We start from the raw sequence: 15623 nt of genomic DNA, 5'->3' as shown, positions 1-15623 counted from the left end.
GTTGGCAAAGGTTTCTTTTTAACTTGCAACTACCGTATCGTCCATGAATGAAATTCCTGAATATGTTTAAAATATTCAATGTCATAAAAAGACAACTGTTTCCCCTCAGCAAGCAAATGGTTTACACCTAATTTTGATAGGCCATTTTAGACATTGTACTAACTGTAAGTTATTATGCAATTATTTATACCTCATTAGAATATGAGTAGACTTTAAGGTTGTGGTTAGTTTAATAAGTTACTCATAGTTAGTAGAATATCTAAGGTGGACTTAAAATATTATTACCAGTGTTTTTTTGTTTTTTTTGTTTTTAATCATGCAAGGATGCAATTGTACCAACAAGTTTTAAATAATTCGTAATAAATTATGTTATTTAAAACAAATTAAAGTAAAAAACAGGGTTTTAAAAGGGAATATTTTGCAATTACAGTATTTACTTTTTTAGATCTTGAACATATTCCTAAATATTTCAAATTGACTTTGATCTCACAGCTTGATCTCTAAAGCCCCTTTCACACTGCACGTCGGACCCGGCATATTGCCGGAACATTGCCGGGTCGCCTTCTGTGTGAAAGCAACCATGTCCCGGAATTGATTACTGAATTGAACCCGGGTCGGGGACCTAGTACCATTGCAGGGTTCAACTCGGGATGAGCGCTGTGTGAACAAAAGCCAGATCTAATTCCGTGTCGAAGTGATGACACGCGTTATCGTGCGACTCTTTTACCAGCTGTTTTGAAGGAAGATCAACGTTCGCGACGAAAACATATGTGCAATCTGTAATGAAGCAGAGATCAGTTAGTTCCTCACTTTCCCCGCTGACGCCGAGATCGTTCGCTTGCTTCAGTGAAAGTATAACGTGCCTAGCGTTGTCGACTCGTACATTACACGTCACGCGCTGATGTCACGTGTCGTTACGGGATCTTCAAGGGTTGTGTGCGAAAGCACGCACATATACCGGGTCATCACTGGCAGTGTGAAAGTGCAAAATCTAGCGACCAGGGAACAATTTCAGGAACACTTTACCCCTGTATTTGCCGGAATGGCAGTGTGAAAGGGGCTTAAGAAACATAATCACATTTCTTTGAGACAGACATCCCTTAGCCAATCAGAAGCTTTTGAGGTGCTTTTAACACATTCACTGAGCAGCCCATATATGGAAAGCAGGAAGCAGAGAGTGTGAATCATTCAAGTTTAATGCCATGTACAATTTGATAACAGTTGTCAGTTTGTCTGTTTTGCTACAGCTGACAGCAATGCTTCGCTCTCCTGCTCTGGTCAGTTCTGGCTTGTGCAGAGTGGTGCTAATCCTGCTTGATTCTTTGAAAGCGGTGAAGCTTTGGAAAAATCAAGCAGCCCTGACCTCAAACAGGATAAAAAAAAGTCAAAAGATGGAAATACAGACCTACTTTGCAGCACCTGCAGGGTGTTTGTATTTGCCAACATGACAAAACACCTCAGTGTGGTTAAATGTAACAGTCTACATATGATGTACCAATCAAAACCACGGGCTGCAAATAGCACACTATTACAAAACTGCTGAATGAGTCACAGACTGAAGGGAAAAATGTGGGAGAGAGACGTGTGATTCATACAGAGGAGTAAAACACTTCCAAAAATAGAAAGTAAGGTTGTATAAGAGAGGAACACAATAATCCATTCATGACCTGTTGTGTTGATGCTAGGCGTCATAATTCATTCTGTCATCAGCATGTCGAACACTTCATCAGCTGTGATTAAATATAAAAACTCCCTGAGCAACAGAATATGACTCATCTCTGCAACTACGCTCAGGAAGCGTGGAAGATTTAAAACTGAATTCGGGGGTTACAATATTTTCTCCTGTCGTGGTTATATGCAGAGACAATCATACGGACACACAAAGCAACACTGAAGCTGATTGATTTTATATCTTGATATGTTTTATATATATTTGTATTCTTTCGAATCTGAATAAGACAGCTGTTGCAGAGCTCATACTGTATGTCTGATCTATTCTTCAATGGCAGATGGTTGAGGAATGTTCAGAGAAAAAATAATGCTGAATAATACTCAATGATGACACATTTTGCCATTTAATTAACACGTTATCAGCATAAATCATGCCATGTGTATTTATTAACTGTTAAAAAAAATAAGGAAAAAAAGGAATTCCATCTGTTCTATTTAGATTTTATTTAAAATAAAGGAGAGTGAGAATGATTTTATTTTTCTCATTTCTCTAAGAAGGCAGTGTCTTGTTAGCTTGTAAAAACACATCTTGAATGGCCCAGTTTTTTTTTTTCTCCGAAAGCCCAGTGTGCCAATGAAGGGCTGCTGAATGATTTGGTGTCTTGGCAACAGTTATCAGGGGGGTATCAAATGCCACACAGGTGCTTAACACAGAAACAAAGATAGTAGGCATGATCAACACCGTGAATCACTAGTGAAGATTACTAGAATATGTGTTTTCCAAAGAACACAGATATATCTTAATACATTTAATACATAGAGTATAAGTACAATATACAATATTCCTTCTAAAACAGTTATTTAGTGCATGTGGTGCATGATAAAAGACCAGCGATATAAGAGCACATATTCTAATAATGTGTTTATAGAGCCTTATCAGCATTAGTGACACAATTTCCCTAGAAAACGAGCTGAATATCAAGTGTTGTTTTTTGCTTCGTTTTGATTTTTTACCTTGGCTTGCTTTGCTTTACTGTGTTTTGTTATGTTGCTTTGTTTTTTTTTTGTTTGTTGCTGTTTTGTTTTTGCTGTTTTGCCTCATCTTTACTGTTTTGTTGTTTCACCTTGCTTTGTTTTGTTAGTTGTTTTGTCTTGTCTTACTTTTGCTTAGTTTTTTTTTTTTGTCTTGACTTACTTTGCTTTGTTTACTGTGTTTTGCTTTGTTGCTTTGATTTTTTGCCTTTTTTTGCTTTGTTTTCTTCCATTGTTTAGCATTGCTTTGCATTGTTTTTACTTGTTGTCTTGTTGCTTTGCTTGGTTTTTTAGTTTTGTCTTGCCTTGCTCTGCTAATTTTGTTGCACGTTTTCTTGCCGTGCCTTAATTTACTTTGTTTCATTGTTTTGCATTTCATTGTTTTGTTTAGCCTTTTTTGTCTTGCTTTTATTAATGTTTCCTTGGCTTACTTTGTTTTACTGTTCTGTTGCTTTCTTTTCTTGTTTTGCCTTACTTTGCTCTATTTTGTTTCATTGTTTTGCCTTTCCTTTCCTTGCTTTGTTTCATTGTTTTTCCTGGCCTTTGCTTGTTTTGCTATGCTTTGCTTGATTTTTTGTCTTTTTTGTTTTTGTTTTGGCAGTCCAGACTTCAGATCAACATGCATCTTCACTGTGTTGGAAAGACTATCTTTGACATTTTGTTTTGTATATCATGAGAAAAGGTCATATGAATTTGGAGTGACATGAAAATCTGAGAATGTCTGAATGGGCATGATGGCTTCTGAACATGAACAAACTATGTGGTATGGCTTTACCTGGATTTGGGGTTTCTGTTCGATCCACACTACAGGCAGTAGGGAGACGGAACTGGATCCCTGAAAAAAAGAAAATAAATTAGTAGAGCTTTGAAAAAAATCTAATTGTTAGACACAGTCACAGTCCCAGTTACATCTCCCAACATTTCATATTCATTAAAATCAATAAGACATTTTAAACAGTGAACAATATTATTCAATCTGACACCAGCTGTTTGGGTCTCCAGATATCTTCACTTGTCCATTGTCTTATTAAGTAATTAAGTAAATGTTTGCAAAAGTCAATTAAGCTATAATCAGTGGTGTCAGATTGTTAAAAATTAACAAAGATACATACATTTAAAAAGTCACATGTATTTAAAACCACAAACAGGCCAGAACATTTAGTTACAAATAAAGAATTGGTGGTTGGTAGAATATTTAGTCAAAAGAGGTTCTGGCATGTAAGAAAGAACTTATTCCTTATGATTTTCTCACCATAATCTTTAGCTCATGATGCAAGTATTAGTTTAATTCTACCCTTGTGAAAATGAAGTATACTTTATGGAAATAATCTATTTAAATATAAATATTCATATATAAAATTAAGTGCAAACTAAACATACTGTATGTATATATATATATATACAGTATTGTTCAAAATAATAGCAGTACAATGTGACTAACCAGAATAATCAAGGTTTTTCGTATATTTTTTTATTGCTACGTGGCAAACAAGTTACCAGTAGGTTCAGTAGATTCTCAGAAAACAAATGAGACCCAGCATTCATGATATGCACGCTCTTAAGGCTGTGCAGTTGGGCAATTAGTTGAATTAGTTGAAAGGGGTGTGTTCAAAAAAATAGCAGTGTGGCATTCAATCACTGAGGTCATCAATTTTGTGAAGAAACAGGTGTGAATCAGGTGGCCCCTATTTAAGGATGAAGCCAACACTTGTTGAACATGCATTTGAAAGCTGAGGAAAATGGGTCGTTCAAGACATTGTTCAGAAGAACAGCGTACTTTGATTAAAAAGTTGATTAGAGAGGGGAAAACCTATAAAGAGGTGCAAAAAATGATAGGCTGTTCAGCTAAAATGATCTCCAATGCCTTAAAATGGAGAGCAAAACCAGAGAGACGTGGAAGAAAACGGAAGACAACCATCAAAATGGATAGAAGAATAACCAGAATGGCAAAGGCTCAGCCAATGATCACCTCCAGGATGATCAAAGACAGTCTGGAGTTACCTGTAAGTACTGTGACAGTTAGAAGACGTCTGTGTGAAGCTAATCTATTTTCAAGAATCCCCCGCAAAGTCCCTCTGTTAAAAAAAAGGCATGTGCAGAAGAGGTTACAATTTGCCAAAGAACACATCAACTGGCCTAAAGAGAAATGGAGGAACATTTTGTGGACTGATGAGAGTAAAATTGTTCTTTTTGGGTCCAAGGGCCACAGGCAGTTTGTGAGACGACCCCCAAACTCTGAATTCAAGCCACAGTACACAGTGAAGACAGTGAAGCATGGAGGTGCAAGCATCATGATATGGGCATGCTTCTCCTACTATGGTGTTGGGCCTATTTATCGCATACCAGGGATCATGGATCAGTTTGCATATGTTAAAATACTTGAAGAGGTCATGTTGCCCTATGCTGAAGAGGACATGCCCTTGAAATGGTTGTTTCAACAAGACAATGACCCAAAACACACTAGTAAACGGGCAAAGTCTTGGTTCCAAACCAACAAAATTAATGTTATGGAGTGGCCAGCCCAATCTCCAGACCTTAATCCAATTGAGAACTTGTGGGCTGATATCAAAAATGCTGTTTCTGAAGCAAAACCAAGAAATGTGAATGAATTGTGGAATGTTGTTAAAGAATCATGGAGTGGAATAACAGCTGAGAGGTGCCACAAGTTGGTTGACTCCATGCCACACAGATGTCAAGCAGTTTTAAAAAACTGTGGTCATACAACTAAATATTAGTTAAGTGATTCACAGGATTGCTAAATCCCACAAAAAAAAAATGTTTGTATAAAATAGTTTTGAGTTTGTACAGTCAAAGGTAGACACTGCTATTTTTTTGAACACACCCCTTTCAACTAATTGCCCAATTGCACAGCCTTAAGAGCGTGCATATCATGAATGCTGGGTCTTGTTTGTTTTCTGACAATCTACTGAACCTACTGGTAACTTGTTTGCCACGTAGCAATAAAAAATATACTAAAAACCTTGATTATTCTGGTTAGTCACATTGTACTGCTATTATTTTGAACAATACTGTATATATATATATATATATATATATATATATATATATTTATTTAATTTCAGACACTTACATAATTATATAATTACTATTTTCTCTGAAACTATAATTAATTATAGTTAATTTGCTCTGCCAAATGTACTGACAAGCATTTATTTTTAAATCAACATTTTCTTAAATTTAGCTAAAATTAGGTAAACACATTAACATACTGTATATGTACTTCTTTAATGCATGATTTTTTATTTTATTTTATATATTTAAAATGTACTTTGAATTATTACAATGTACACTTTTTGTTAACACTTTATTTTGATGGTTCCCTTTGAACATTTTTTTTACAATAAGTAACAATGCACCTATATGTCAGCTAAATCCTATTAGATTATTTTTAAGGGATAGTTCTGTCACAAATTATTCACCCTCATGTCGTTCCAAACCCACAAGACCACAAGTGATACTCTCTAAAATGGCATTATTGTGAGAGTGAGTAATTAATGACAACATTTTTATTTTTGGGTGAACTATCCCTTTAATATCTGCTTTCTGCTTTAATATCCCTTTAATAACTCTTTATTGTGATGCTCCCCAATAGATATTCCACTGACTATAAGTAAAAGTAACTTTGCAAGTACGTCAGCTTAATCTAACCCTAACCCTACCAGTCTACTAATACTCTACTAACACTCTTGTGAGACTTAGTAGATATGTAGGTGCAACGTTATAGTCAAAATAATGTGTTAAGGGGACCATCAAAATAAAGTGAAACCCACTTTTTAAATGCAAAACCGTCATGAAAATGAACTCTCAAAGTAAATGGCATTTTATTTATTTGATATTATGTTATCTGCACTTAAATATATATATATATCTATATATATATATATATATATATATATATATATATATATATATAGATAGATAGATAGATAGATAGATAGATTTAAATAAACATTATTAAGATAGGAAGTACACTACTAGTACAATTAAGCATGTTTCTTTCCCACAAGGGTGTTGCCTCCCTCAGTATGCCAACTAAAATTATGCTTAAAATCAGTTATAAACTTCATCATATATATTCCACCAATTGTAGTTGTGTTTAAAAGTAAAAAGCTACAGTGTATTGGTCATTTGCCACGTTGGTGAGAAAACTATTGAAAACCAAACCATTATAATATACACTTTTATAAACAATTTCATTTTATCACACATTTTAGATTTTCAGTGATATTTTAAAACTAACACAGATTCTGAAAGTAAATAAAATGAACAATTAAGACACTGAAGGCAAAAGAAAAGCATTAATAAATAAACAAAGGCAAAAACTATTTTAAACATTAAAAATTAAAGATGCAACTTAATGCATGGATGAATTTGCAAAGCTCTAAATAAGTTAAATGAAAAATAAGTTTCAAGTGAATCACTAACAAACTTAATGACATTCTTACAATATAAATTTCTGTATGATTTTTGTCTAAAGTCTATAAATTAAAATGTTGCAATCAAAAAAATTCTCAAGTATATCATTTAAATATGACTACATTTACACAAAAACAACAGTCTAAATGAATTACACAATCATTCAAAGGTATTAGATCAGTATCAGATTTCAGTTCCAGTTCTTCCATAACTGGAAAAAGGGTTAAAATTCACCATTGTGCCAGGTCATTGACTGTAGATTCCAGTAAGAGCGTTGCTTGATCCTGAGTGTTTCGTCTGGGTCGTCCTTATCATGTGTGCATGGACTCTGACAGTGTGGAAGGTGATATGCTTAATGACTGTGATGACATGGATGAAGGATGATATGAGACACAGGAACAAAAGTAGGCCTACATCAAGACATTCACACCAAAATATAACGGCCTGACTGAAAATTACTTCATGAAATTTCATTGAATATTCCTTGTCACGGGTTTAAAGTGCACTTGCTTCATGCCCTACTAAGCTAAACGTATCCAACCGTATGCAAAATGTAAACATTCCAAAAATATATTTGCTGGAGTATCACATGACCAAGATATAAATATTGTTATTTTATTTTTAGAATCTGATTTTATGTACAGATATTTTTAGTTAGTCCAGTCAAGTAATGAGTCACACGATGGTTGATAAACTTCCCAATCAATGCACATTGCATTTGGGGATACAGTACCTAACATGATGTGCTCCGTTAAAAGCTACAGTACATACAGTATTTCAGTGAATGGACAGTATTCAGTCATCTGGATATTTAAGGCATATATAAATTCTGCATACTGTGCAGAGTACATATGCTGTAGTACAAGTAGCAGGCTAATACTCTATATCAGTGGATTTCTATTCCAGCAGCCCCCGCTGGTATATTTTTTATGCAACTCTTATCTATACAGACATTTGTTCTTTTCGACCATAAGTGCCCTGCGAAGTGTACATCACAGGTGATTCAGCCATGATTCCAGTTAGAAGGGCTAAAGGACTGGAAATGAAAAATACTGCCCTACATTGAACAAATTAGATTGCTAAAGGATAGTTCTTGTTCTTAAATTGATTGGATGAGCGATCTTAGTATACATTTTACAGTAATTTTTTTTTTCCATCCCACTGTGTCTACCATCTTGGATCATTTATTTCACTGTAGCAATGCAATTTTTTATGCCAAAAAAAATTACATTGACTAATTTTGACTAATTTCTCTCTGTTTCCGATAGACTTGTTCACGTGTTTCAGAGATACTTGTGTGGTGAATCAGACATATGGTGAATGAATTAATGATTGAACAGATGGCTTGAAACACAGGTAGGTAAATGGAGAGAGGGATTCTCCATCTGAACCGTGGAGGTGTAGGGCGACCTCACCTCTTGATGGAGATTTGAGGTTAGAGCCTGATGACCTTTATTCTCAACATACATACATACATACAGTGGCAATGCCCCCATGAATGCAGAGTGGATGTCATCATAGTATAATGCTCCAGTTACTAATGTTACCTTGGTTACCTGAGATAACGGGAACAAGCATTGTGTTTGTGATGCTTGGGTGACACTGTTATCCTCTGAATATTGAAGCCTGATTTGTTCAAGTTTGTGCAGCTGCACAAACATATGCCATTTCAGCTCACCCAAACAGGGTAGAGTTAACTATGTAAATCGACACTGAATGCATTTTCATCAGAATCATTTCCACTGAGGATAGGTAGCATCGACTCACATGAAGTTGTATAGCATGGAAAGGCATGCATCACTTATTCCATTTATAATGCTTGGGGGAACGATATACCACAATGCCATGCTATAAGTGCAGAACAGAAGCCGTCCTGCGAGCCCAGCTCTAGTGCACTGCCATGAAAGCCCTAAGAAACATAGGCTAACTAGTGAGGTTCAGGCCACCAGTCGGAGCACTAACTTACTTGGGGTGCAAGACAATTAAGCTGACAAGACCCATGCCTGGAAAGCAGGGATGTCCATGTTATAAAACCTGACAAAGCTAGATAGCGACAATCAGCTGGCTGCCTTGAAAATATCCCCAAGTCTGGTGGACCAAGCCCATGAGGAATATATCCTCCTAGTGGAGTGGGCCCTCACTCTAATGGGGCAATCCGAGCCAAATTAGGTGTAAACTGGTCTTAAAGGGTTAGTTCAGCCAAAATTAAAATTGAACCACAAATTACTCACCCTGAAATCATCCTAGGTGTTTTTTTTAGCCTTTTTTTTAGGTTTTTTTCTAGGCTTTTTTTTTTAGGTGTATATTACTTTTTCCTTTCAGATGAATTCAGTTGGAGTTCGTCTGAATAACACTTCTGAATAACACTTTTTTTATGGATGCGCTTTTTTATTAAACTTCTCATGGACAGAGGCAGTGCAACACCCGCTGAGTGGCATCAAACAGCTTGAAAGATCAAAGAGATTTTTTTTAAATAACTGACTGGATTTGTATGAAAGAAGAAAGTCATATACATTTAGGATGACTAGTTCAAGGGGGTTAAGTCTCCTGGCTCCTCACTTGACGACCAAGTAATTTCTTCCTACCGACTGGCCAGCCGCAAGGACTTTTGTTGGCTTGCAAGTTTGTTGTGATAGCTGGCACATATTCCTTGAGCATAGAAGGAGTGCAACCCTTATCCAACAGCTCTTGTAAAAGGACAGAATTGTTGCTACCTCATGAGAGGATGAATCTTCGTTCAAAACTGCACACCAGTTGGAGAAGACAGATTGGCCTTTATAGGATAAAGGCACCTTGTAGATGGTGCTCGGACCTCCGCTATAGTGTTGGCTACCTTCACAGACAGCTGCAAAGGTTCCCGTTGAGGGGCCACAAATATAGAATCTACATCTTGGGTTAGGGATGCCACAAGTAACCCCTCACTTGCAAGAGGAGGTCTTACCTCAGCAGAATTAACAGGGAGCTGTCAATGACAGCTGAATCAGATAGGAGAACCACGACTGTTTTCACCAGAGTGGAGCCCACCAGTATATCTGAGCATCTGGACCATCTGATGACTTGAGAGAGCAGAGAATGAGGGAAAGCCATACAGGGAGGCCTTAGGCCATTCCTAAGCCAGCGTGTTCTGTTACTTGGAGAAAAATGTTGGCCAATAAGAGCTTTAAAACAAGTCTTCTGAAGAACCTCCTTTATCCCATACACATACTGCCCTCTGACAGCATGTCCAATCCCTGGTTCAGTCTGCCTGGAATGTGCACCACCCTCAATGAGCACTGGTTGCACTGAGCCCATAGAAGGTGGTGTCTCACCATCTTATAAAGAGACCACAACCTGAATCCAACGACATAGTGCCCTTTTAGAGCTGGCAGGATGGTTTAAGGGTCTAGAAAACTGTCATCATTTCGAGACAGTTGAAGTGTAGCTTTTGCTCTAGGATGGACCAGGAGCTGAAAGCTGGCCTGCACTCGCACAGCGCTCCCCAACCTGAGTTGGAGGCATCTGTCATAACAACATTCCTTCTGGAAGTCAGTCCCAATTGGAAACCTGTCTGATATAGGTGAGGGGCCTTTTAAGGGTCCCCAGCTGAGACACATTGATGGTCCACCTTAAGGCAAAAGTGTCCCAGACACCAGGCATGGGACAGAACACAGGCTTTTAGCCAGTACTGTAGGGAGCCACATGTGGAGCAGGCCCAGCGGTATTACAGGGGAAGCCATCAGGCCCAGGGTCCTCTGTGAGCATTCCAGTGAGAGCCATGCCCACATCTGGGTTGAGTCAATAACAGCCCCCAGAAAAGCCACTTGCCTCCTAGGAGACAGACAACTCTTGATTCTGAGCCTAAAAAGCTCCTGGTGGGGTAAGAATCATTGACCTGTGAGCACAGAGCTTGTGTTCTGACCAGGCTAAAACCACCAAGGTAATTCATAACGTAGATTCCAGTTTGCCTCTGATTGGAGAGAGTTGTGCCAAGTGCATGGAGCCAGGGACATTCTCTTCAAGAGGAGGGAGCTTCTCATATCCCTTTTGCTCAGCACCATCAATGGAGATCAATGCAGAAGGACTGACTTGAGCAAAGCAGGGGAGACGATACGACTTGGTTAACTCATCATGAACTTTGGGAAAGAATGGTCCTGGTCTCTGATGGGAGCCTCGCTGCCGGCACCCTGGCAGATACTTCTGGGGCTGACCAATCCAATCCAAGCTGAGCTCTTCAAAGGCCTTTGTCAGGATGAACTTGCTATTCAACCTAGGTCGTACAGGGTACCACATTCGTATAATGGCATTTTGAAACAAACACCACAGGAATTTGTTTGTTTAGAAGAGGAAATTTGCTCTGAGATGTTGCTGGATGGACACAGAGGAGAAGCTCTGAGTGCAACAGTGTCTTTTCTCTGCTAGGGATCTTCTACAGCAATTAGCGGGCTTCTTCATTCTTTGTCTTCAGAGCTGAGTGAGGACATGACCTTCACGCTTGAAGGAGAAAGATTCTGATGAAATGGGAATTAGCACAAATTTACATAGCAGTTGGCTCCACCCATTTTGGTGGGGTGAACTGCCATATCTTTGTGCAGCTACACAAATGTTAACAAATCAGGCTTCAGTATACTGAGGAAAACTGAGTTTCCAACAAAAGTCATAAAGACAACGTAAGAGACCATTTTAATAGGGAACTTCAATAAGCTAAACTAATACCACACAACATTCTAGTGAAAACTCAGTAAATCTCACTCATAATTTAGATTACAAATTTATATCAGTACGTTTCAAAATACAGTTACCCGGTCAAAGCTGCTTTCATTTGGTATTGAGGAAACATAAGATTTTAAATGATTACAATCTCACTTTACAACATTTTTATTTAAACATTGTATTGTTTCAATTAAATATTAAATTGTTTAAAAAACTATATTATCCCTTTTTATGTAACATGTTCTTATTGGCTGAACATGTTAAGACTTTATACAAATGTTTAGACTTTCACTTAGGACCACTACAGTTATATTAAAACCTTATTAAAAAGTTATTTGGGTTAATTTACGCTATTGATGCTATCATGCACAATCCCCTGTGAATTCAAATTACAAATCAAACACTTTAACACAACAAATCAAGAGTAATAATAATAATAATAATAATAATAATAATAATAATAATAATAAAAATGTGTTTAAAAACAGACAAAGAAATCCTTCTAGGATAAAAAAAAAAAAAGAAATTAAGCAAAGTTGAAATTAAGTATTTTAACTTTACATATTTTTTTAAAAAGAAAATTTTGAAAGTTTTGCTACATAATATGAAAGTAGACAAAACAATGATGTGAAATGAAGTGCAACAGGTATATTACAAAGGAGCCCTGTCAGACCTACCGTACATTCTACGCCCCCCAGCTAAGCTACGGGCCCCTAAAAAGAAAAAAGGATAGCTTAGTAAGAAGTAAATTTAAAATAAATAAACAGAAAAAAATAACAAAACAAACAAACAAAAAATAACAACAACAAATAATTCAACAATATATAACAGAAACACCTAAACACTATCCCTGACTTATGCATTGTGTCACACGCTCTCTGCAGTGATTATATGTACCTGTCTTTATTTGTAATAAACAAAGAAACAACAAACAAACAAAACAAACACAATTAGGCGAATTCACAAAGAATTTACTACAGGTGCTTTTAGTGTACTAAACTACAGCAAGAAGCTAGAATATAGTATTTTTAAAAAAAAAGATACATAAAAAACTTTATTAATTTCTTAAAATGTAATACTTTATATATTATGACATAAATGACTAAATAAAATAACAAAAAAAAGATACAAATTTGTATAAATAGAGTAAATAAAATTGGATGTTTAATTTATTGGTCATTACTGTAAGTGATATGCATATGCTATTTATTTATTTATTTATTTATTTATATATATATAATTGCATACTAACTGATTAAGATATTATAATCCTTTTTTTTTTTTTTTTTTTTTTTACAAATTTTTATAATTTTTGCAAATCAAGTGTTGGATGTGTCATCATGCATCTAGCAAGCCATTTTTATTCTGTGAAATTCTGCCTAAACATGTTAAAATGCACAAATTTAACATTTTTTTTTTTTTTTTTTTTTTACAGAAAAAGTAAACACTGAAATTTATAAATTCTCGATTTTGGGTGAACTTGGCAAATAGTTTTTTTTTTTTTTTTTTCAGTTTTACTGCAAAAATGCAAAGTTTTAAAGGAATAGCATTTAATTGATGTACTGGAGTTGTGTGGATTATTGTGATGATTTTATCAACTGTTTGGCAGCATTCTGATGGCACCCATTCATTGCAAAGGATCCATTGGTGAGCAAGTGATGTAATGTTAAATTTCTTGAGATCTGTTCAGATTTAAAATAAAATAAAATAATAAATCTACATCTTGGATGACTTCCACATTTTTTAGGAAGTCTGTAACTAATGCTTTGTCTAGAAATGTTATTATAATTTATATTCTTACATTGATGGGAAACATCTCAGGTTACGCATGTAACCATGGTTCCCCGAAGGGAATGAGACGCATTCAAAAACGCTATGGGAACACCCCCAACATGACCACGCTCTGAATCACATGTGTTATCAGTCCAATGGAAGGGCGAGACGTCATGGGCGGGATGTCATTAACCAGGAAGTTTAAAAGCACGTGTGGTGGAGCTGGTGTCAGCTTCAAGGAATGAAGCAAGCACTGGCAGGGATGCCGGAAGAGAGGCTTCGAGACGCAACATCTCGTTCCGTTCGGGGAACCATGCGTAATCTTTACATGCACAACCTGGTACGTTCCCTTTCAGGAACTCAAGCTGCGTCCGAAAAACGAAATGATAATGAGCTGCCCACGCCGTCAGACTAACAAATCCCTGCCTAGTGTGTACTAGGATGAGAGAAAAGAACAGCCCGGAGTGGCTCGCATGTCAAGGCCATAGAACCTCACGAACATTAGTGGCATGGACCATCCCGCAGCGTTGCAGATGTCCTGCATTGACACACCTGCCAGAAAGGCCTTCGAGGAATGAGATTTGACTCCCATCGGAGAGGGGAGAACAAATGAATCGTAGGCAATGGTAATACATCAACTATCCACCGACTGAGGGTCTACTTTGTAGCAGGAAGACCCCTCTTGGGGGGACCATAGCACAAGAGCAGTTGGTCCACCCTTCACCAAAGGGCAGCTCTGTGGATATACGTGTCCAGTGCTTAAACTGGACGCATACAGTTAAGATTCTGCTGGCTAGGCTCCCTGAAGGGTGGAGAACAGAACAGAAAGCCTACAGTACTATACACTGTGGCATGAAAAAGGAAACATTGGGGACGTACCCTACTCTAGGGTTAAGAAATGTTTTGGCCATCCCGGTATGAGAAGGGGCCACTGAGAGGGCCTGGATATTCCCAACTCTCTTCAGAGAGGAAATAGCTTAATTGTGAAATGTCGATGAGATATCTCTTCAATGGGCTCAAAAGGAGCTTTACAGAGAGCTTCTAACACCACAGCCATATCCCACGGGGGAACCCAGGACCGTACGGGCGTCCTCAGTGCACCGTGGAGGAAACGTGTCACTAGGGGGTGTCTACCCACTGACTGGCCACCAATAGGGGCATGGTAGACCGCAATGGCCACTAACATAATTTTTTAAGGTGGAGTGGATTTACCCTGCAGAGAATTGGACCTGCAGAAACTCCAGAACTGTAACAAACGGGCAGTAAGCTGGATCGAGTTGGCAGTCTCTGTACCATAAAGTGAAACGTTTCCACTCAAGGGCATACAGTTTCCTCATAGAGGTAACTCTGAATTGGAGGATGGTCTCAACAACCTCAGTTGAGAAACTGAAAGCTATGAGCTGTGCCCCCCTCAGAGGCCACACCCAGAGTTTCCACAACTCCGGGCAGGGATAAATTATCATACCCCTTGCCTGTGAGAGGAAATCCCATTGAGAGCAGTCCAGGAGTAAGATCAGGTTTGATAACCATACTCTGCCGAGCCAGAATGGGGCTACTAGCAGTAGACAGACCCGTCACAGCATACTCTCTCCAGAACTCCCAGGAGCAGAGTGATTGGGGGAAAAGTGTACAGATGAAGCCTCGACAAAGTTTGCACCATAGCATCCAGTCCCAGAGAAGTTAGATGAGTCAGAGAGAACCAGAGGGGCCATTGCGATGTCGACTGAGTTGCAAAGAGGTTCACTTGAGCCTGGTCAAAAACTCTCCATATGTGCTTCACCACTTTGGGATGTCTGCTCCTGTGTGACCTTGATCGTGTGTAGCAGGTTTCCCCTTGGGGAGAACACCTTGGTCCTGAGACCACTATTGGGGTCTCATGTACAGCAGGCCAAAAGGTACATTGGACGTGGGTGCCATCAGACCCAGCAGCCTCTGAAACTGCTTGACAGTGAGTAAATGGCCTTCTTTCACTCTCGGTTGAGCAGGGGACAAACGTGCCTGCATCGTGGTCGTATCCCACA

The 15623-nt window shown here is 37.9% G+C and overlaps 1 protein-coding gene across 4 annotated transcripts in view; it reads right to left on the bottom strand.

Annotated features, from left to right (window-relative positions):
• LOC113121199 (disks large-associated protein 2-like) overlaps positions 1–15623 on the bottom strand; it is a 115004-nt gene that overhangs the window by 12185 nt on the left and 87196 nt on the right. For 2 of the 4 annotated variants that reach the window (XM_026291479.1, XM_026291481.1), the window contains 2 exons: positions 12507–12542; positions 3479–3538 (listed from right to left, as the gene is read on the bottom strand). In XM_026291479.1, coding sequence (XP_026147264.1) covers positions 3479–3538; positions 12507–12542 — 96 coding nt within the window. The remainder of the gene's footprint in view (positions 1–3478; positions 3539–12506; positions 12543–15623) is intronic. The other 2 variants (XM_026291482.1, XM_026291480.1) reach the window with 1 other exon arrangement.

The sequence above is a fragment of the Carassius auratus genome, chromosome 20 (genome assembly GCF_003368295.1).
Source record: "Carassius auratus strain Wakin chromosome 20, ASM336829v1, whole genome shotgun sequence".
In the NCBI taxonomy this organism is placed as follows: domain Eukaryota; kingdom Metazoa; phylum Chordata; class Actinopteri; order Cypriniformes; family Cyprinidae; genus Carassius; species Carassius auratus.
The sequence above is the reverse complement of the archived record's forward strand: the minus strand, read 5'-3'. Positions and strand labels throughout refer to the sequence as shown.